The following is a 22,528-nucleotide window of genomic DNA, read 5'->3' as shown; positions in this document are numbered from 1 at the left end:
ATGGCCAACATTACTCATCATCAGAAAAATACAAATCAAAACTACAATGATGTACCACCCATCAGGATCGCTAGAATCAAAAAGACAAGAAATAAAAAGTGTTGTTAAGGATATGGAAAAACCGAACCTTCATGCCTTAATGGTGGAAATGTAAATTAGTGCAGCCATTATGTAAAACAGTATGGAGATTCCCCCAAGAGATTAAAAATAAAAATAGCATATGACCCAATAATTCCACTACTGGGTATTTACCAAAAGAAAATAAAAGCATCAATTCAAAAAGATATTGCACCCTTATGTTTATTGAAGCATTATTTACAATAGCCAAGATACGGAAGCAGCCCAAGTGTCCATCAACAGACGAATGGATAAAGATGTGGTGCATGTGTGTATGTCTGTCTGTGTCTGTATACATGTGTTTATATTTACATTTACATATAATGGAGTATTACTCAGCTATAAAAACGATAAGATTTTGCCATCTGTAGCAACATGGATGGACTTAGAAGGTAGTATACTAAGTGAAATAAGTCAAAGAAAGAAAAATACCATTTGATTTCACTCATATATGAAATCTAAAAAACACCAAAACAACTGAATAAATAAACAAAAGCTGACTCAAAACTATAAATACAAGAATAAACTAACCGTTGCCAGATGGGAGGGAGTAGAAGGATGGGAAAAATGGGTGAAGGGGAGTGAGAGATAGAGTCTTCTAGTTATATAACAAACAAAACACTAGGAATAAAAGACACAGCATAGGGAATATAGTCAGTGGTATTTTTTTAAATTTATTTATTTATTAGAGACACACAGAGAAAGAGAGAGAGAGAGAGAGAGAGAGGCAGAGACACAGGCAGAGGGAGAAGCAGGCTCCATGAAGGGAGCCCAACATGGGACTCGATCCCGGGTCTCCAGGATCTCTCCCTGGACCAAAGGTGGCGCCAAACCGCTGAGCCACCCAGGGTTGCCCTAGTCAGTGGTATTTTAAGAGCATTGCATGGTGACAGATGGTAGCGACACCTGAAGATAGCATAACATACATTTGTTGAAACACTGTGTTGTATATCTGAAATTAATGTAACACTGTGTCATTATACTAAAAAAAGTAATAAACAAATGGGAATCAAAATACTTCTTTTTTAAAGCAAGAATCATTAATTTAACTATTCCAAATACAAAATTTTTTTCTGCTGACATATACAGCAGAGCTGACAACCGAAAATATGTTTTACAAGTTTCCTCAATGATCATACACGGTACATTTTAGACCTTTTAAAAAGAATGACATTAAGTCTTTTAGTTCAGTGGCAAGCTCAATGCAACTATTCCATGAATCCTAGAAGATAAAGCAACTACAGAAGGTAATGTCTCAAATTTACTTGGTTTAATTTTCCCATGGTGTAGGACAGTTGAAGAATGTCATCCTCTGGAGCTGTGAACCAACCAGTTGAGGAGGGTGTTAGCAGTGTCAGGGCTTACCATCATGATGGTCCATGGAGCCAGAACCGAATTCACACACTTTCACACAATTTACATAATTTTATAGCACATTTTGTGACCAAATATTTGTCACATCTATGCAGGCAGCTGAGACCAGTAATCATGAAAAAGCAACACATGGCTGGGAATCATGTTGGGAAACATCTCCATAGTCAAGTACAGGTGGGGCTATGGGAGTCACATCCCTGCCTACCCGCCTCAGCTTATAAATTGCATTACCTCAGGCAAAATACTATCCTCCCTGAAGTTCCTTCCTCCATCTACCTCTCAAGATTGCTAGAAGGATCAACGGAACATTTGAGAGTGGGCCTCTCTGCATATAAACAGGTGAACTTTGGGCATGCAATTAGGTACATTTCTAATCAGGCCTTCAAACAGCTTCAGAAAAGACAGGTCTCCTGATGTAGACAAATAATAACACAATTATCTGAGAGCTACAGAGTGTCTTCTCACCTATCCATGAGCTTTCCTACAGATCATCTTAGTAGAAGCCCATGCAAAGCTGTATAGTGAGGGAAACAAGGTGACAAGGAAACAGTTGCACAGATGTGTCTGGCTCTGCTGGTCCCACAGCTACCTCAGAGAATATCTGGAATGAGGACCTGGTGGTCCTGGTTCTCAAGCTTTATTCTGTCCCTAGAGATGCCACTTTCAAACAAGTCACTCTCAAAAGAACCTTTCCTTTAAATAAATGTGGAAGCCCAGCAGACAATGCAGGAAGAGAAGTGCTCTGACTGGCCAGCTCACATGGTCTGACATAATGCCCTCAGCTTTCCCACATACACGCTAAGCCCTCCTCCACATGTGCAAGCAGAGCCTTTCCACCACCACAACCTCCAACCTCCTTCCTCACAGATGCACAGCCTCAGGGTCCCAGCTCACACCAGGCCTGACAACGCAGCTTCTGGAAGAATGTGTCCTGGCGCTAAAACCAACCCTTCCTAACAACTTGCCAACTGCAAGGAGTAATCAGCTTCTAAAACACCACAGGGACTCCTGAAGTGAACTGATTCTATATGCAAACCAAAGTCATGCCATAAGACCCCCGCAACACAAACAAGAAGGAGTGTAGGATGTTAGTCATTTAGGTCTGTAATTGGGCTCTCCTATAGCCTTATACAGCCTCCATGCTGATTAGCAGTGCCACCTTACATATCTTCCAGGGCCGGGAGAAAAGGTTAGATAACCTTCCAAGAAAAGTGCAGCCTGGCCAAATGCAAAAACCCTCTTCTTCACCTTCAGTCTGTTGGTTGGGAAGATGTAATTAGGGTGAGATGCCGCCTCGCCCCATCCCAGGCAAGCAGAATGCTTTGGGCAACCATCACCCTGTGCCAGTGCTAGCACCCCAAGTCTTCCTACCTCAGCTTCAAAAGACGGAATCTGATGCAAGCATTATCCAGAAGCTCCCACTTCTCTTGGGAGGAAGATCCAAAGGAACCAGCCAAGTCTTTGCTCAGCAGGGATCCTCCCTCCCACTCAGCTGAGCTGTTTCCCCAGGATTCTTCAGCAGTGATGAACTCTGGATGGCAAATAGGCATGCACCATGACCTGGAAAGCAAGGTTTGTTAGGTTATTTTCACAGAAACAGTAGCATCTCCAAATAAGATTTCATTTCAGTGGTAAGTATGAAATGTGGAATCAATTCTGGTTTTTAAAAGGAGCACAGACATTCTACTGCTGTGAAACTGGTGGAAATGGATCTTTCTGGACATCACAGAACACCTAGCCTAAAGAAAATCATTTGAGGTCACACATATGATTTGTGGACACTCAAGAAACATCAGCATGTTCTAAGTTTGGAACTTCCCAATAAAGCTATTTCTGGCCCAGACCAACTCCACCTCATTTCAGTATTTGCTTTCTCTTTGCTTGTGTTGGAGTATTCAGTACCTAGTTGTTACACTTGTCCTGAAGCAGAATAAGTGATGCAGGCCTTTCCTCCTCTATGTAGTTCTTTCTGTAACAGAGCTATCCAGCTATAGGCTGGATTTTCCACCCAGACTATACACGATCATGAGCAGGAGTGGAGAACATCAGAGCTGGACTAGTGCTGTCCAAGAATTGAACCTCTGTCTAGAAAGATGATTCAAAAGGAATCACAAACTTTTCTTAAAAGTTAAATCTCTGGCCTTTTGAACAACCTCATCAGTTCAGATGCACTTGACTCTAGTGAGGTTGCACTAAAGCCCAAAATTTTCATGTATTACTTGAAATATTTGGGATCACACTACTGACATAACAGGCCATGATTTTAGAAAATAATCAAGCCCATCTAGCTCAGATGAATAGATAAAGAAGATGTGGTTTATGTATACAATGGAATATTACTCAGCCATTAGAAATGACAAATACCCACCATTTGCTTCAACGTGGATGGAACTGGAGGGTATTATGCTGAGTGAAGTAAGTCAATTGGAGAAGGACAAACATTGTAAGTTCTCATTCATTTGGGGAATATAAATCATAGTGAAAGGGAATAGAAGGGAAGGGAGAAGAAATGTGTGGGAAATATCAGAAAGGGAGACAGAACATAAAGACTCCTAACTCTGGGAAACGAACTAGGGGTGGTGGAAGGGGAGGAGGGCGGGGGGTGGGGGTGAATGGGTGACGGGCACTGAGGGGGGCACTTGAAGGGATGAGCACTGGGTGTTATTCTGTATGATGGTAAATTGAACACCAATAAAAAAATAATTTATTTAAAAAAAAAAGCCCAGCTAGCTCAAGAGGGCATTGTGATTCTCCTGAACACCCATAATTGCTTTCAAACTGGTTTACAACAAGAAAAAAAATAGTCTTACTCATAAAGAGAAGCCCAAAGATGCAAATTAGGCTGTGTCAAACTAATACGTAACAATAACAAATGATGCTGACAGTGCTACAAACTGATTAATACTGAAAATAAAGAGTTTTGTGACCAGGAAATAATAATAATATGTGAATAATATTACATGTGTGAATAATAATATTACAACCCCCTCAGCTGGTGAACAAGTATAACTATAACTAAAATTGGAACCAAGGAAACTTCTTTTAGAAGTGGCAAGAAGGGAGAAAAGGGAACCCTCTTACACTGTTGGTGGCTGAACTGGTGCAGCCACTCTGGAAAACTGTGTGGAGCTTCCTCAAAGAGTTAAAAATAGACCTGCCCTACGACCCAGCAATTCCACTGCTGGGGATTTACCCGAAAGATACAGATGCAATGAAACGCTGGGACACCTGCACCCCGATGTTTCTAGCAGCAATGTCCACAATAGCCAAACTGTGGAAGGAGCCTCGGTGTCCATCGAAAGACGAATGGATAAAGAAGATGTGGTTTATGTATACAATGGAATATTACTCAGCCATTAGAAATGACAAATACCCACCATTTGCTTCAACGTGGATGGAACTGGAGGGTATTATGCTGAGTGAAGTAAGTCAATCGGAGAAGGACAAACATTGTAAGTTCTCATTCATTTGGGGAATATAAATCATAATGAAAGGGAATATAAGGGAAGGGAGAAGAAATGTGTGGGAAATATCAGAAAGGGAGACAGAACATAAAGACTCCTAACTCTGGGAAACGAACTGGGGGTGGTGGAAGGGGAGGAGGGCGGGGGGTGGGGGTGAATGGGTGACGGGCACTGAGGGGGGCACTTGACGGGATGAGCACTAGGTGTTATTCTGTATGTTGGCAAATTGAACACCAATAAAAATAAATTTATTATTAAAAAAAATAGAAGTGGCAAGAAGAAAGCTAATGCCAGTGTATCTAGAACACTGCTGTGCAATAGAATTTACTGTGATGGTGGACATGTTCCCTGTCCTATCCAGTATGGTGGTCACACATGATCACTGGCAACTTGAAGTGTGTAACTGAAGAACTGAATTTTAAATTGTATTTCATTTTAATTAATTTAGCTTTGAATAATACCTGTGACAAGTAGCAACTATGCTGGTCAGTGCAGATGCACAGCATGTTCTGACCCTTGTATCATAGGCTGCACATTCCTGCCCTCAACATCTTGAAAAAAGGGCACCCCCGGTGGCACAGCGGTTTAGCGCCACCTGTAGCCCAGGGGTGTGATCCTGGAGACCTGGGATCGAGTCCCATGTCAGGCTCCCTGCATGGAGCCTGCTTCTCCCTCTGCCTGTGACTCTGCCAATAAATAAATAAATAAATAAATAAATAAATAAATAAATAAATAAAATCTTAAAAAAAAAAATCTTGAAAAGAGGAAAACATTCTATAAGCAAACCTGACCCATGTTCTGTTCCTCTATAGTGGTTTTCAACATGAGGTTCAGCTTAGAATCCCAGGGAATGTTTCTACGCTCCACATCCCCAGGACAAATGCCTACACATGTGCTTTTCAATGAAACATGAGTTCTAAAATAACCTTAATGGTTTACCAAGTAATTCAAAGGAAAACATTAAAGGAACTGATATTTGAAGTGTTTGTTTTTGAAGTTATTTACTTATAGTAGAGATGGAGAAAAAAATAAGTAATCCTCCTGGATGTAGGGGCTGTAATGGACACTGGGATGTGAGATGAAGAAGAGGCAGGCTATGGAACATAGGGCATGTTCTGAAGTATGGACATGAATATGGTATTTGAGAGCACAGAAAAAGCATGGATTCTTGAGGGAATTGTGGGGGGGACACCAATGTTTCACAAGGGAAGTGACATTTGAGCTCTTTTGAAGTTGAGTGAGATTGCTCTGGAGAGCCAGAAGGGGAGGAAGTTAGTCTAGTCAAAGGGCTCAGTGGGAACTTTTGCAGGAAGACAACTTGTCATCAGGAATCTCCTGGAGGGAGCCAGCTTGTCCCTGCCCTGGGAGGTGATAAGTCCACATTCCTACACGTTATCTAAATGAGGGTGAGTCTTTGGCAAGTGAGGCTAGGAATCCACATGGCATACAAATACCTCAAAGAATTCTGATACACTCTAGAAAGTATGAAGCCCCACCCCCATGGTTACAGACAAGCCTGGAAAAAGGGTGGGCAGCTCCTAAAAGGATAGGAGGGAGGTGAGTGCAGGTTACACAGTAGCCTTCCTGCTGATGCAGGTGCTCAGGATCAGACAGCAGGAAATGACGTGTGCCATGACAATGCCCCAAGTTTGTGATGTGTGAGGAGGCAGGAGACACTAAGCAGGTGGTTCAGGTTTCTGGAAGTCTGTCTGCAAAAGGAAAAAGAAATGAGAGTGGATATCTGGGCCAGGGCCCTTCATCCTAGGAGACAGAGTTATCCTCCAGATCAGCTCTGCTCAGAGATTCCAGAATCATCCTGTTTGTCCCCAAAGGGACCCTCAAACTTGCAGGAAGTGGAGGTTCCTCTTAAATCATATGTTTTCAACCTCATCACTAATGACATTTGAGCCAAATCATTCTTTGTTGTGGGGACGTTTCCGGTGCTTTGCAGGATGTTAAGCAGCATCTCTGGCCTTTACCCTTAAATGCCAATAGATAGTACCCCTTGCCCAGCTGGGACAGCAAAAAAGATCTCTGGACTGTGCTTTCCTCACCCCTTGTTGAGAAGCCCTGGCCTGGTAACACAGCTCATCAGAGCTGTGTACATGCATGAATGTACACGTGTTACTTAATCATTGCAGGGATATGCTCAATGTTATTTGGAAACTCATAAGCCACAGACTACAACTACTAGAATCATGAATACATACCACACTGAATTGACAAGAATTTTGCAGAGACCAAACAACATGTCAGGCAAAAATTTGTATCTCAGGAAGAAGTTCTCCAGCATATGTGTCAAGGGCAATGCCCAGAGATTTCTTAATTTTATAAGAAGGGGATGGGAAAACTCACCCTTTCTCTTTTGAGGAACTTCTCAGCAAAGGGGTATTTTCTGTAAAGTAGAGGTCTTTTGACCTGGAGTTGAAGAACGGAAGTAAAGAAGAGTGAGACCTGAAAGACACAGTGAAAGTAAAGTGATTACAAACACAAAAATGGTGGGGTTCCGGCTATGTCCAAGAACATAAGTTATATTTGAATTGTAAAAAGCTGGAGTTTAAGGAGATACAATTAAAAACAACTCTCCTCTCCAGCATAAACCATGTTGGCAATGCAAAGCAGAAACTCATATATGAGACCAGATGCTGTAGGACTGATACTTTTAGGCTTTGTTTAGCATTAACAGTAGATTCCAGCCACCTTTGCCATTCCATGCAGAACTTTCATGAAGAAAACCATTCAGAGTCTGATGAACCTTTCTATACTCTAAAAAGTCTACTTTCTAAGATCACAGTATTTAAATACCACACATTTAAGATATCCTCCTGGCTTCTTATCAAAGACCAACCAGCAGAAGTCAGGATCCATGGGGTCAAAGTGAAATGCTAAAATGGCAAGGAGGGGTATCTCAGGGGAATGGAAGCCACAAGGGAAGCAAAGCAAAGGTTCACACTGTGTGGGGACCCCCTTCCACTGTGCTGGTCTGCACTAGAGGAAAGGCCACCATAAACTTATCCAAATCAGGAGCTTTTCACAAGATGGAAATGATTGCACAGGCACAAGAGAGCCCACAAGCATATATCTTCACATCATTCAAGGACACATAATAATGTTTAAATGCAACCAGATTTTCACAAAAAGCTGCTGAAATCATTTTCATTCCTAATTACTTGGAACATGTCATTTTATACACAAGGACATTGCCTTTCCTAAAGGAGCCCAGGCCACGAAGAGCTGCTGAGGGTGCCATGAAACACTCACCTGGGGGAATAATAGTACTTGAGATCATAAATGCAGAGAAAGGAAAAAAAAATATTCCCACCCCTTTCTCCTCATTCAAGTACACACCTGTGACAGACAACAGGACTCTGGTCTCATGGACAAATGAAACTAGGGTTCTGAGCTGCATCCAACAATACCCACCACTCCGTACTGAAGCCAGGAAGGGAGTCTGTCTTGAGCCAGCAAGTGTTCTCGGAGTGCCACCTCTGGGCAGCCTTGGGTACTTTTAATGGGGAACACAGAGGAGTAAAGACTCTGTTCTCAGGAGATTTAACAGCCAGGGAGAAGAGAACAGTAGAAACAAGTATAGAATATATGCCCTAACTCACATAGATGAGAGCATAGTGGTAAAAGATAAATTCCACTTGAGGGACTTAATAATTAGTGCACTTTAGCTGTTCAAACTGGCTTAAACAATTAGTTGGGAATTTAAATTTTCCATGTCTGATAATTGTAAATGAAGAAGGGCCTCAGGCATATTTAGATAAATGTCTCAATAAGACAACTAATATCCACTGTTTTCTGTTACTCCCTGAGATGGTTTGTATGGGAGAGGTGACCCCACTCACATTATTTAGCCACCCTGAGCTTCCATTTTCTCATCTGTATAATGTGGATTAAAAGGGAAGACTCACTAAAGTGAGTCACACAAAATTAGGAGATGTAAATAACCATAGCTTGGCTTCAATTCAATTCAATTATTTCTATTACACTGCAAGCCTCTTATGAATGGCTGCCATGTTATTTCCATCTTGTTTTATCCTTAAGTACTTAATGACTTAGTTAAATCCCAGTAATCATAGCTTATTTGCATGAGGTGTCTTTTTGACTCAATGAAACAGTTTTCTAAACTATTAGATCAAAAATGTGCTCAGAATCACCACGGACCCTCTGAAGACCAGAGAACGTCCAAGACAGTAGAGATGCTATTGCTCCTTACAAAGTACTATCCACAGGCTCTCAGCACAGCTCACAGCAGCACCACATTGTGCAATCTGAGAATTCACCTTATGCCCACGAAGGAGGAAAACAGGAAATGGGGAAAGACAAAAGTACATTTTATTTTCTCTGAGATGGGCATATCTGGCTGATTTCACTAACGTTTCTACTGCACTTTGTGTATGCATAGTATTTTATAATCGTAGTTAAGTGTACAGAGAGTAGTTTCTAAGCATTGTAATATTTATAATTCTAAAAACCCAAAAATAAAATAAATTTTGCCAGGAAATTTCACAGAAACTTCAACCTATTCCAAATTTTAATTTAATTTAATACTGTCCAGACATTATTTTCCATTGCTCCAAGTCCATTTCTTTTTTGCAAAGAAGAGAAGCTTAGAAGAGAAGTAACATTCCTGGTACTTTACAAGATCCCTGACCTGCTGTTCTGGAAGACAGATAACTCACAAACTGCACATAGAGAAGATTCAGGATTGCACAAGAAACATATTCCAGTCATTTTTCTTTCTGACTTAATTAACGTAGATAATATTGATGAGATCTATATTATTCCTAACCTTTTATCCTTCTAAAAAAGAAATCTCATTGACATTTCTCTGACTTCACATCTAAGCCCAGGTGCTTTCAAAATTCACAAAATTAAACAGTATCTGTTTTCCCTGGTGTCTCAATAACTCTGTGTATACATGTGCAAAATTCATATATGCCTCTAAACTTATAAGTGGGCAATACTTATTTCAATAACTGGAAACCACAGAAGAGGATAATAGATACAATGGTTGTATATAATTCTGTAACTGATACCACCTGTTAAGATTTAAAGATTCTTAACTATAGAGAGTAAACTGATGGTTACCAGAGGGGAGGCGGGTAGGGGATAGGTTAAATGGGTGACAAGGATTAGGTGGTGAGGTATTCATTGTGATGAGCACCAGGTGTTATGTGGAAGTGTTAAATCACTATATTGAACACCTGAAACTAATATTATACTTTAAAAAATAAAGAACTTCCTTTCAGTCTTTTTTTCTACATATAAATGAATATTTCTAAAGTCAGCTTCAAATATACACATGTCCAGACATATTCAATTGCTTCATCCTCTAATTGTTTAATTTAGATATGTCAGAAGCATTTCTGTGTTATTATATATTCTTCTACAATGTGATTTACATGTTGGCATCATAGTCCATTACATGGATCACCACATTAGGCTCAACCATCCATCTGTTGTTAGAAATTTAAGGAATTTCTCTTTTTTATTAATATAAGTAACAAACATTATGAGAGTCCTAATAGATAAGTTGTGTGCCTCCAAAAATTCCTTAGGACAGATTTCTAGAAATGGAGTCCCTGGGCAAGAAGTGTCTTGGTGCTTATGGACCACAGAAAGCCTTACTATACCTTTCAGTTATGGAAGAGAAAAAAATCCCTGTCCCTAAAGCCCTGGGTATTAGCCACATTTTAGATTCTTAAGCAGTAAATTTCAAACAGCTAGAATTGATTCAGGCCCACCATTGTCAAGAAACCTTATTGCCATGATTGTAAATAAGACCCATCTACGCCAACCTGCAAGATACATACAGTGTGTTGGCAATACCTACCAGCCCTCCCCTCTGTCAATAACAGTTTTCTTAGCTCAGACACTCTAGTTCCTTCTTGATCCAAATGCCTTGTAGTCCTATGTTACTTACGTCATTTTTTAAAGTATCTAAGACTGTTAAAAATATGGAATATCAAATATATTAAAACTTCTGAGAAGATTCACATTTCTAAACGCCAGACAAGAGGCAATAACTACTGCAAAGGACACATTGGAGAGGCAGTGGTTTGGTTACAGTGGTAGAGGAAGAGGTTGGCTCTCAGTCTTTCTCAAGCCCTGTATCATGTAGACACAATTAATGCAGCCACAGAAGACAGCACTGCTTGGCAGGGAATGTAGAGCAAATGACAAGGAGTGCAAAATGCTGCCATTTCCTTCCTCTCTCCCTCCCTCTCTCGCTCTGACTCTTGTTTCTTCCTGTTCTCATACTGTATTAACTGTTGAAGCTACTTTTCCAGAAGGAAAAAAGCAAACTAGCAGGCTGGGAAAAGCTGGGTTTGCCCCAAAAGTGATCACACAGAAAACAGCCAAGTGTGTCCATTGACAGAAAGCAAATCTGAGGAAGGAAAGCAAGCAGGGAAGCTGCCACCTACTCATGTGACCTTTTTTTTTGGAGAGTTGGAAGGAGACTCTAATTCCTCACCGAAATATAGTCAGAACTTCAGAGAGTCTGTGTTTGTTCTGTCCAAGCATGGCTAGGCTTTTAAGTTTAATTAACTGCAAAAAAAAAAAAAAAGAGAGTCTATAGCCCAGGCTGCTCAGAGGCTATGTCTGTAATCAGTTGTGACTGAAGAAGTAGAAAACATGAGGGCTCTTTCCCATTTCTTTAGCCTAACACCCCTACTACTTATTTTCTGCACGATTTAAAAAATAAATGCATAGAAATAATTATAAATCTATGTTAATAGATACACGATGTACAAAAATGTAATTTTGATATCAATAATAAAAATGGGCAGAACTATATAGAAGTAGAGATTTTTTATGCAATTGAAGTTAAGTTGGTATCACTTCAAATTAGGTTGTTATAACTTTAGAATGTCATACCTAATTGTCATGGTAAACACAAAGAAAATATAATAAAACATACACCAAAAAAATGAGAAGGGAATCAAAACATGTCACTACAAAAATTTAACTAAACATAAAGAAAGGTAGTAGAAGAGGAAGGCAGTAATGAAGGAAATGAGGGACAAAAAGCTATAAGACATATAGAAAACATAAAACAAAACACCAAAAGTAATTCTTTTTGTAGGAATGATAACCTTAAGTATAAATATGCTAAACTCATCAATTAAAAAGCAGAGGGACTAAAACAGATACAAAACAAAACCAAAAAAAAGCATCATTCAACTATATGCTACCAATAACAATTATGCACCAAACGTCAGAGCTCAAAAAGACATGAGGCAGACACTGACATAATTACAGGAGTAGATAGTTCTACAATTATGGCTAGAGATTTCAATGCCCCACTCTCAATAATGGTTAGAAATCAAACAAAAGATATGGAACTAGAGCCCTTACACAACACTACAAACCAAGTGGTCCTAAAAGACCTACACAGAACAATCTACCCAACAGCAGCAAAATTACACATTTCTCTCAAATACACATGTAACATTCTCCAGGATAGACATATGTTATGCCATAAAACAAATTTTAATGAATTTTCTAAGACTGAAATCATACAACATATCTTTTCCAATCACAATGGAATTAACTAGAAATCAATAATAAAAGGGAAAATGAAAAACTCACAAATATGTGAATTTAAACAAAACAGTCGACCAATGGGTCAAAGGAGAAATAAGAGAAATTAGAAAATATTTGCTGTGAGCTGAATTGTGTCCCCCACCATCAAAAAAACAAAAACAAAAGCAGAAACAAAAAAATCCCCTCATAAAAAAAAAAATCCCCTCATATGTTGAAGCTCTAACTCCCAGTACCTTATAATATGACTGTATTTGGAAATATCTTTAAATACGGGATTAAGTTAAATGAGGCCATTACGGTGGATTCTAATCCAATTTGACTGGTGTCCTTATTAAAAGAGGAAATTTGACATACAAAGAGACACCAAAGACTCATGTGCAATGACAATGTGAAGGAGCAGTAGGATGGCAGCCATCTGCAAGCCAAGAAGCATTAGAGGTAACTAACCCTGCCAGCACCTTGATCTTAGACTTACAGCCTCCAGGACTATGAGGAAATAAATTTCTGTTGTTTAAAGTGCCCTGTCTGTGCTATTTTGTTATGACAGCCCTAGCAAACTAATACAGTTTGAGACAAATGCCCTGAGACAAATGACAATGAAAATACAACATACCAAAATGTATGGGATGAATCAAAAGGAGTACTAAAAGGGAAATTTATAGCTGTAAGTATTTACATTTAAACAATGAAAGATCTAAAATCAACAACCTAACTTTACACCTTAACAAACTAGAAAAAGAGGAATAAACTAAACTCAAAAGCCAAGAGAAGTAAGAAAATAAAGATTACAGAAGTGACTAATAAAATAGAGATGAGAAAAACCATAGAGAAAAATCAAGGAAACCAAAATTTGGTTCTTTACAAAGATCAATAAAATTGACACACCTTTAGATAGATTGACTAAGCAAAGAGAGAAACTCAAATTACCAAAATCAAAAATGAAAGAAGGAACATTTCTACCAATTTTACAGAAATAAAAAAGGTTACAAGAGTATACTATGGATGACTATATGCTAACAAATTGGATATCCTAGATAAAATGGGCAAATTCCAAGCTAAACACAACCTACCAACACTGGTAATGAAGAAAAAGAAAATCTGAATAGACCTGCAGTTATGAAGGAAATTGAATCAGTAATCAAAACTCCCAAAAACAAAACAAAACAAAAAAGCCCTAAACCAGATTGCTTAGCTGAAGCACTCTACCAAATGTTTAAAGAAGAATTAACTTTACCTCCTCAAACTCTTCTAAAAAACCGAAGAGAAGGGGACATTCATTCAGTGAGGTCAGCATTACCTTAATACCAAAGACACTACAAGAGCAGAAAACTACAGACCAATATTCCTGATGAACACTAATACAAAAAATCCTCAACAAAATACTATCAAGTCAATTTAGCAGTATATAAAAAGGATTATACATTATTACCAATGGAATTTATTCCTGGAATTCAAGGATGGTTCAAAATATGAAGATCAATTGATGAAACACACCACATTACCAGAATAAAGGAAAAAACCCACATGGTCATCTAATAAAACTAGAACTAGAAACCTAGAACTAATAAAATCAAACTCAGCAAAGTTGAAGGACACAAAATCAACATGCAATGGTATATTCACACAAATGAAATTTTACACAGCAGTGAAACTGGATGAACTACAGCTAACCAACGCAATATGGATGGGTAAGTGTTAGAAACATAATGGTGACTGAAGAAAAGAATTCATGGAAGAATACATACATGATATAATTTCTATAAAGCTCAAAAACAAGCAACACTAAATAATCATTTTTTAGGATCCATTTACATGGTTTTAGATAGAATAAATAGAGAGGTATATATACACAAACACACACACAGAAATTATAAATACACAATTTCAGAAAGTATTCTTCATATTAGGAAGCAAAAGGATAGGGCAAAAGAGGTGTCAATTAGTTTATGAAAATTAAATGTCATAATTTACTGATATTCACTTACAGGTGGAATATAAGAAATCGCACAGAAGATCATAGGGAAGGAAGGGGAAATGGAATGGAAAGAAATCAGAGAGGATTACAAGAGACTCTTAATGCTCAGAAACAAACTGAGGGTTGCTGGAGAGGAGGTAGGTGGTGGATGGGGTAACTGGGTGATGGGCATTAAGGAGGGCACATGATGTGATGAGCACTGGGTGTTATATGCAACTAATGAATTACTGAACTCTACATCTGAAACTAATGATGTACTATATGTTGGCTAACTGAATTTAAATTTAAAAAATAACTTACTGATATTATACATATTATTTTGTCTATATAAAATATTGTATACTATTTTAAAAGAAGAATGAACTTATCAACTTGAATAGAAGGGAAGTTATGCACAGAAAAGAAATAGCATGGAGATGATCAGGTAGAAAATAGGAATTCAAGAATAATAACATGGAAGGAAAGCTGTACTGAAACCTTGAAATACAGGATGAAAATAACACATTTTCATAATATATTTAAAATATGCATCTCATAATATTTTCAAATAACTGATTATTTCCACTTATCATTCCTGGTTGGTCTAGGAAATGAAGAAACATTTATTTTTCAAAGCCTTTAAAATCAAGCAAGCAGAAGGATAAAACAGGTATTACAAGACCACTTAAGTCTCAAATGAATCACCAAACCAAGAGGTCCTGTGCATTATGCTGTAGTAGAAAAAAAGGAATTTTAAAAATTCATTATTTACAAATAAATCGTCATTTTACTTTCTGTTTACCAACATTACAAAATCTTAATTATTTATACTCCACTAATCTTGGAAATAACCCTCAACTGAAAAAAGATGTGGGAGTTCATGTTAACTTTTGTTTAAACAACTAGTTTTGTTATAGATGGTGTGACTCAATATAAAAGAATTTCTAGATACTGTTTAAAATTTTTACCAGAAGATGTATAATTAACACAAGAATTATGAAATATGAATGGATATTACTAATCACACAAAAAAGGCTAACAGTATACCCAAAGTCTTGGGGAAGTCTTTTTTACTGAGATTTACCAGAACAATTTTAGGATTTACTTAAATGTAAAGACAATCAGATGTATTTAAGATCCAATCTGAATTATTTCCCCTAAGGAATGTTGAAAAAAGAAAACCAAAGCTGGTGGCATCACAATTCCAGACTTCAAGTTCTATTGCACAGCTGTAATTGTGAAGACAGTGTGGTACTGGCACAAACACATACACACAGATCAATGTAACTGGTATAGAGAAGCCAGAAACTCGTAGTTAACTCTACGGTCGACTCATCTTCAACAAAGCAGGAAAGAATACCCAATAGAAAAAGACAGTCTCTTCAACAAATGATGTTGGGGAGGCGGGGCAAGATGGCAGAAGAGTAGGGTCCCCAAGTCACCTGTCCCCACCAACTTACCTAGATGACCTTCAAATCATCCTGAAAACCTGCGAATTCAGCCTGAGATTTAAAGAGAGACCAGCTGGAACGCTACAGTGAGAAGAGTTCGCGCTTCTATCAAGGTAGGAAGAGGGGGGAAAAGAAATAAACAAACAAAAGGCATCCAAGGGGGAGGGGCCCCGCGAGGAGCCGGGCTGAGGCCGGGGCGAGGGTCCCCAGGACAGGAGAGCCCCGTCCCAGAGAAGCAGGAGCTGCACCAATCTTCCCGGGAGGAAAGGGGCTCGCAGGGAGTTGGAGCAGGACCCCAGGAGGGCGGGGATGCCCTCGGGCTCCCTGGGACACTAACAGGCACCTGCGCCCCGGGGAGAGTGCGCTGAGCTCCCTAAAGGGCTGCAGCGCGCACGGCGGGACCCGGAGCAGCTGGGAGGGCTCGGGCGGCGGCTCCACGGAGGGGGCTGCGCGGCTCGGAGAGCGCGATTCCAGCGGTGCAGGCCCCGGAGCCCAGGGCGGGGGGTACACAGCCCAAGATCTGGGGCGCCCCTGGGATAGGTGGAGGCCAGGAGGACACAGGACAGCAAGGAGCTGTGCAGATCGGCGCCCCCGCCCACGGAGCATCCAGGCCCCTGCGAACTGGGAGCTGTGGTAGTTACTGTCGGAGCTGACTCCAGAATTGCAGAGCTGGCTGCCACCACTGTTGTTCCTCCTAGTGTCACCTTGTACCTGGGACTGAGCAGGGGCCTCACAGGATAAACAGCTCCCACTAAGCTGTGCACCTGACAGGATGCTGGACAGCTCCCCTAGGTGCACACACCTGAGAATCAGCACAGCAGGCTCCTCCCCCAGAAGACCAGCTGGAAGGACAGGGGAAGAGCCAAGTTCTTGGCAGACCAGCACTGGAAAGCTCCAGGGGAACTCGAGAGATTTACAGTATATATAACCAAAGGATACCCCTCCTTGTTTTTGTTTTTTCTTTTTCTTCCTTTGTCCAATACAACTCGTTCTTAGCCACTCTGCACTGAGTAAAATGACTAGAAAGAACACACCACAAAACAAGAATCAGAAACAGTCCTCTCTCCCACAGAGTTACAAAATTTGGATTACAATTCAATGTCAGAAAGCCAATTCAGAAGCACATTTATAAAGCTACTTGTGGCCCTGGAAAAAAGCATAAAGGATTCAAGAGACTTCATGACTGCAGAATTTAGATCTAACCATCTGAGATTAAAAATCAATTAAATGAGATGCAATCCAAACTGGAGGTCCTAACGACGAGGGTTAACAAGGTAGAAGAACGAGTGAGTGACATAGAAGACAAGTTAATGGCAAGGAAGGAAGCTGAGGAAAAAAGAGAAAAACACTTAAAAGATGATGAGGATAGGTTAAGGGAAATAAATGACAGTGTCAGAAGGAAAAATCTACGTTTAATTGGGGTTCCAGAGAGCCCCGAAAGAGAGAGAGGACCAGAAACTGTATTTGAACAAATCATAGCTGAGAACTTCCTTAACTTCGGAAGGAATCAGGCATTCAGATCCAAAAGATAGAGAGATCCCCCCATAAAATCAATAAAAAAGCTTTCAACAACTTGACATTTAATAGTGAAACTTGCAAATTACAAAGATAAAGAGAAGATCCTTAAAGCAGCAAGAGACAAGAGATCTCTAACCTTTATGGGGAGAAATATTAGGTTACCAGCAGACTTCTCCACAGAGACCTGGCAGGCCAGAAAAGGCTGGCAGGATATATTCAGGGTCCTAAATGAGAAGAACATGCAGCCAAGAATACTTTATCCAGCAAGGCTCTCATTCGGAATAGAAGGAGAGATAAAGAGCTTCCAAGATAGGTAGAAACTGAGAGTATGTAACCACCAAACCAGCTCTGCAAGAAATATTAAGGCGGACTCTGTAAAAGAAAGAGAAAGTCCAAAGAAACAATCCACAAAAACAGGGACTGAATAGGTATCATGATGACACTAAACTCATATCTTTCAATAGTAACTCTGACCATGAATGGGCTTAATGACCCCATCAAAAGGCACAGGGTTTCAAACTGGATAAAAAAGCAAGATCCATCTATTTGCTGTCTACAAGAGATGCATTTTAGACTTAAGGACACCTACAGCCTGAAAATGAAAGGTTGGAAAACCATTTACCATTCAAATGGTCCTCAAAAGAAAGCAGGGGTAGCCATTCTTAAATCAGAAAAATTAAATTTTATACCAAAGACTGTAGTAAGACAAGAAGAGGGACACTGTATCATACTTAAAGGATCTATCCAACAAGAGGGCCTAACAATCATGAATATTTATGCCCAAATGTGGGAGCTGCCAAGTATATCAATCAATTAATAACCAAAGTAAAGACATACTTAGATAATAATACACTTATACTTGGTGACTTGAACACACCACTTTATATAATCAATAGATATTCTAAATACAATATCTCCAAAGAAACAAGAACTTTAAATGATACACTGGATCAGATGGATTTCACAGATATTTACAGAACTTTACATCCAAACGCAACTGAATACACATTTTTCTCAAGTACACGTGGAACTTTCTCCAGAACAGACCACATACTGACTCACAAATCAGGTTTTAACCAATACCAAGAGAATGGGATCGCCGCCTGCATATTTTCAGACCATAATGGTTTGAAACTAGAACTAAATCACAAGAAGAAGTTTGGAAGGATTTCAAAACGTGGAGGTTAAGGACCATCCTGCTAAAAGATGAAAGGGTCAACCAGGAAATTAAGGAAGAATTAAAAAGATTCATGGAAACTATGAATGAATGAGAATGAAGACACAACCATTCAAAATCTTTGGGATACAACAAAAGCAGTCCTGAAGGGGGAAATACATCGCAATACAAGCATCCATCCAAAAACCGGAAAGAACACAAATACAAAAGCTAACCTTGTGCCTAAAGGAGCTGGAGAAAAAACAGCAAATAGATACTACACCCAGCAGAAGAAGAGAGTTAATAAAGATTCGAGCAGAACTCAATGAAATAGAGACCAGAAGAACTGTGGTACAGATTAACAAAACCAGGAGTTGGTTCTTTGAAAGAACTAATAAGATAAATAAACCATTAGCCAGCCTTATTAAAAAGCAGAGAGAAAAGACTCAAATTAATAAAATCATGAATGAGAAAGGAGAGATCACCACCAAGACCAGGGAAACACAAACGGTTTTAAAAACTTATTATGAGCAGCTATACGCTAATAAATTAGGCAATCTAGAAGAAATGGACACATTTCTGGAAAACCACAAACTACCAAAACTGGAACTGTAAGAAATAGAAAACCTGAACAGGCCAGTAAACAGGGAGGAAATTGAAGCAGTCGTCAAAAACCTCCCAAGACACAAAAGTTCAGGGCCAGAGAGCTTCCCAGGGGAATTCTATCAAACGTTTAAAGAAGAAACCATACCTATTCTGCTTAAGCTGTTTTGAAAGATAGAAAGAGATGGAGTACTTCCAAACTCATTCCATGAGGCCAGCATCACCTCAATTGCAAAATCAGACAAAGACCCCACCAAAAAGGAGAATTACAGACCAATATCCCTGATGAACACAAATGCAAATAGTCTCAACAAGATACTAGCCAATAGGATCCAAGAGTACATTAAGAAGATTATTCACCGTGACCAAGTGGGATTTATCCCTGGGATGCAAGGCTGGTTCAACACTCGTAAAGAAATCAATCTGGGGATCCCTGGGTGGCTCAGCGGTTTAGCGCCTGCCTTCAGCCCGGGGCGTGATCCTGGAGACCCGGGATCGAATCCCGCATCCAGCTCCCTGCATGGGGCCTGCTTCTACCTCTGCCTGTGTCTCTGCCACTCTCTCTCTCTCTCTGTGTCTCCCATGAAAAAATGAATAAAATCTTTGAAAACAAATAGAAATCAATCTGATTGATCATATCAACAAGAGAAAAAACAAGAACCATATGATCCTATCAATACATGCAGAGAAAGCATTTGACAAAATACAGCATCATGCCTGATCAAAACTCTTCAGAGTGTAGGGATAGAGGGAACATTCCTCAGCATCCTTAAAGCCATCTACAAAAAACCCACAGCAAAGATCATTTTCAATGGGGAAACACTGGGAGCATTTCCCCTAGCATCAGGAACATGACAGGGATGTCCACTCTCATCACTGCTATTCAACACAGTATTAGAAGTCCTAGCAATCAGGCAACAAAAAAAAATAAATAAAAGGCATTCAAATTGGCAAAGAAGTCAAACTCTCCCTCTTTGCAGGTGACATGATACTGTACATAGAAAACCCAAAAGACTCCACCCCAAGATTGCAAGAACTCATACAGCAATTCGGCAGAGTGGCAGGATACAAAATCAATGCCCAGAAATCAGTGGCATTTCTATACACTAACAATGAGACTGAAGAAAGAGAAATTAAGGAGTCAATCCCATTTACAATTGCACCCAAAAGCATAAGATACCTAGGAAGAAACCTAACCAAAGAGGTAAAGGATCTATCCCCTAAAAACTATAGAACACTTCTGAAAGACACTGAGGAAGACACAAAGAGATGGAAAAATATTCCATGCTCATGGATTGGAAGAATTGATATTGTGAAAATGTCAATGTTACCCAGGGCAATTTACAGATTTAATGAAATCTCTATCAAAATACCATGTACTTTCTTCAGAGAGATGGAACAAATCATCTTAAGATTTGTGTGGAATCAGAAACCACCCTGAATAGCCAGGAGAATATTAAAAAAGAAAACCATAACTGGGGGCATCCAATGCCAGATTTCAGGTTGTACTACAAAGCTGTGGTCATCAAGACAGTGTGGTACTGGCACAAAAACAGACACAGAGATCAATGGAACAGAATAGAGAACCCAGAAATGGCCCCTCAACTCTATGGTCAACTAATATTCGACAAAAGGAGGAAAGACTATCCACTGGAAAAATGACAGTCTCTTCATAAATGGTGCTGGGAAAATTGGAGAGGCATGTGCAGAAGAATGAAACTGGACCACTCTTTTACACCAGACATAAAGATAAACTCAAAAATGGATGAAAGATCTAAATGTGAGTTAAGAATCCATCAAAATCCCAGAGGGGAACACCGGCAACAGCCTTTTTGAATGTGGGGACAGCAACTTCTTGCAAGCTACATCTATGAAGGCAAGGGAAACAAAAGCAAAAATGAACTATTGGGACTTCATCAAGATAAGAAGCTTCTGCACAGCAAAAGAAACAGTCAACAAAACTAAAAGACAACCTACATAATGGGGGAAGATATTTGCAAATGACCTATCAGATAAAGAGCTAGATCCAAGATGTATAAAGAACTTATTAAACTCAACAGCAAAGAAACAAACAATCCAATCATGTAATGGGCAAAAGACATGAACAGATATTTCACCAAAGAAGGAATACACATGGCCAACAAGCACATGAGAAAATGCTCCACATCACTTGCCATCAGGGAAATACAAATCAAAACCACAATGAGATACCACCTCACACCAGTAAGAATGGGGAAAATGAACAAGACTGGAAACAACAAATGTTGGAGAGGATGTGGAGAAAGGGGAACCTCTTGCACTGTTGGTGGGAACGTGAACTGATGCAGCCACCTTGGAAAACTGTGTGGAGGTTCCTCAGAGAGTTAAAAAGAGACCTGCCCTACGACCCAGCAATTGCACTGCCGAGGATTTACCCCAAACATACAGATGCAGTAAAACCAAGAGACACCTGCACCCCAATGTTTATAGCGGCAATGTCCACAATAGCCAAACTGTGAAAGGAGCCTTGGTGTCCATCGAAAGATAAATGGATAAAGAAGATGTGGTCTATATATAAAATGGAATATTACTCAGCCATTAGAAACGTCAAGTACCCACCATTTGCTTCAACCTGGATGAAACTGGAGGGTATTATGGTTAGTGAAGTCAGTCATTGGAGAAGGACAAACATTATATGGTCTCATTCATTTGGGGAATATAAAAAATAGTGAAAGGAATTAAAGGGGAAAGAAGAGAAATGAGTGGGAAATATCAGTGAGGATGACAGAACATGAGAGACACCTGACTCTGGGAAATGAACAAGGGGTAGTGGGCGGGGGGACGAGGTGACTGGGTGACAGGCCCTGCAGGGGGCACTTGACAGGATGAGCCTTGGGTGTTATACTAATGTTGGCAAATCGAATTCCAATGAAAAATATACAAAAAAAAAAAAAGAAAAGAAAAGAAAGAAAGAAAGAAAATGTAAGTCTATTTTTAACAAATTTTTCTGACCAACCTCTAATTTGAAATCAATACAATAGTCAAGTGTACATGAAGCTAATGGCAGATTTAGTCCCTATCTCATGTTCCTAGTTAGACCCTTCTAGCTACATACTTTACTGTATCTCCTAAGCTCTTCTTGGAAAGCTATCTGGATAGAGATACTCATCCTGGTGCCCTGGAGCAGACACATTGATTAGAGACACCACAGAGAATGATGGACTGTGTCAAATTTCTCTGTAAACCACAATTCTCTCCCCCATGTATGACATGCATTTGAACCCTGGCTGGGGTGAGGGGTGCGTTGGTTTCTGTCAGTTAATGTGAGAGGGTCCTGAAATCTCCAACTATGATT

The 22,528-nt window shown here is 39.6% G+C and overlaps 1 protein-coding gene across 3 annotated transcripts in view; it reads right to left on the bottom strand.

Moving 5' to 3' along the window:
* OCA2 (OCA2 melanosomal transmembrane protein) overlaps window positions 1–22,528 on the bottom strand; it is a 391,444-nt gene that overhangs the window by 304,955 nt on the left and 63,961 nt on the right. For all 3 annotated transcript variants that reach the window (XM_025982265.2, XM_072737021.1, XM_072737020.1), the window contains exons 3-4: window positions 7,311–7,409; window positions 2,863–3,051 (exon numbers count right to left, since the gene is read on the bottom strand). In XM_025982265.2, coding sequence (XP_025838050.1) covers window positions 2,863–3,051; window positions 7,311–7,409 — 288 coding nt within the window. The remainder of the gene's footprint in view (window positions 1–2,862; window positions 3,052–7,310; window positions 7,410–22,528) is intronic.

The sequence above is a fragment of the Vulpes vulpes genome, chromosome 14 (assembly GCF_048418805.1).
Source record: "Vulpes vulpes isolate BD-2025 chromosome 14, VulVul3, whole genome shotgun sequence".
Classification (NCBI taxonomy): Eukaryota; Metazoa; Chordata; class Mammalia; order Carnivora; family Canidae; genus Vulpes; species Vulpes vulpes.
Note: the sequence above shows the minus strand (reverse complement) of the source record. Positions and strands in the feature narration are given on the sequence as shown.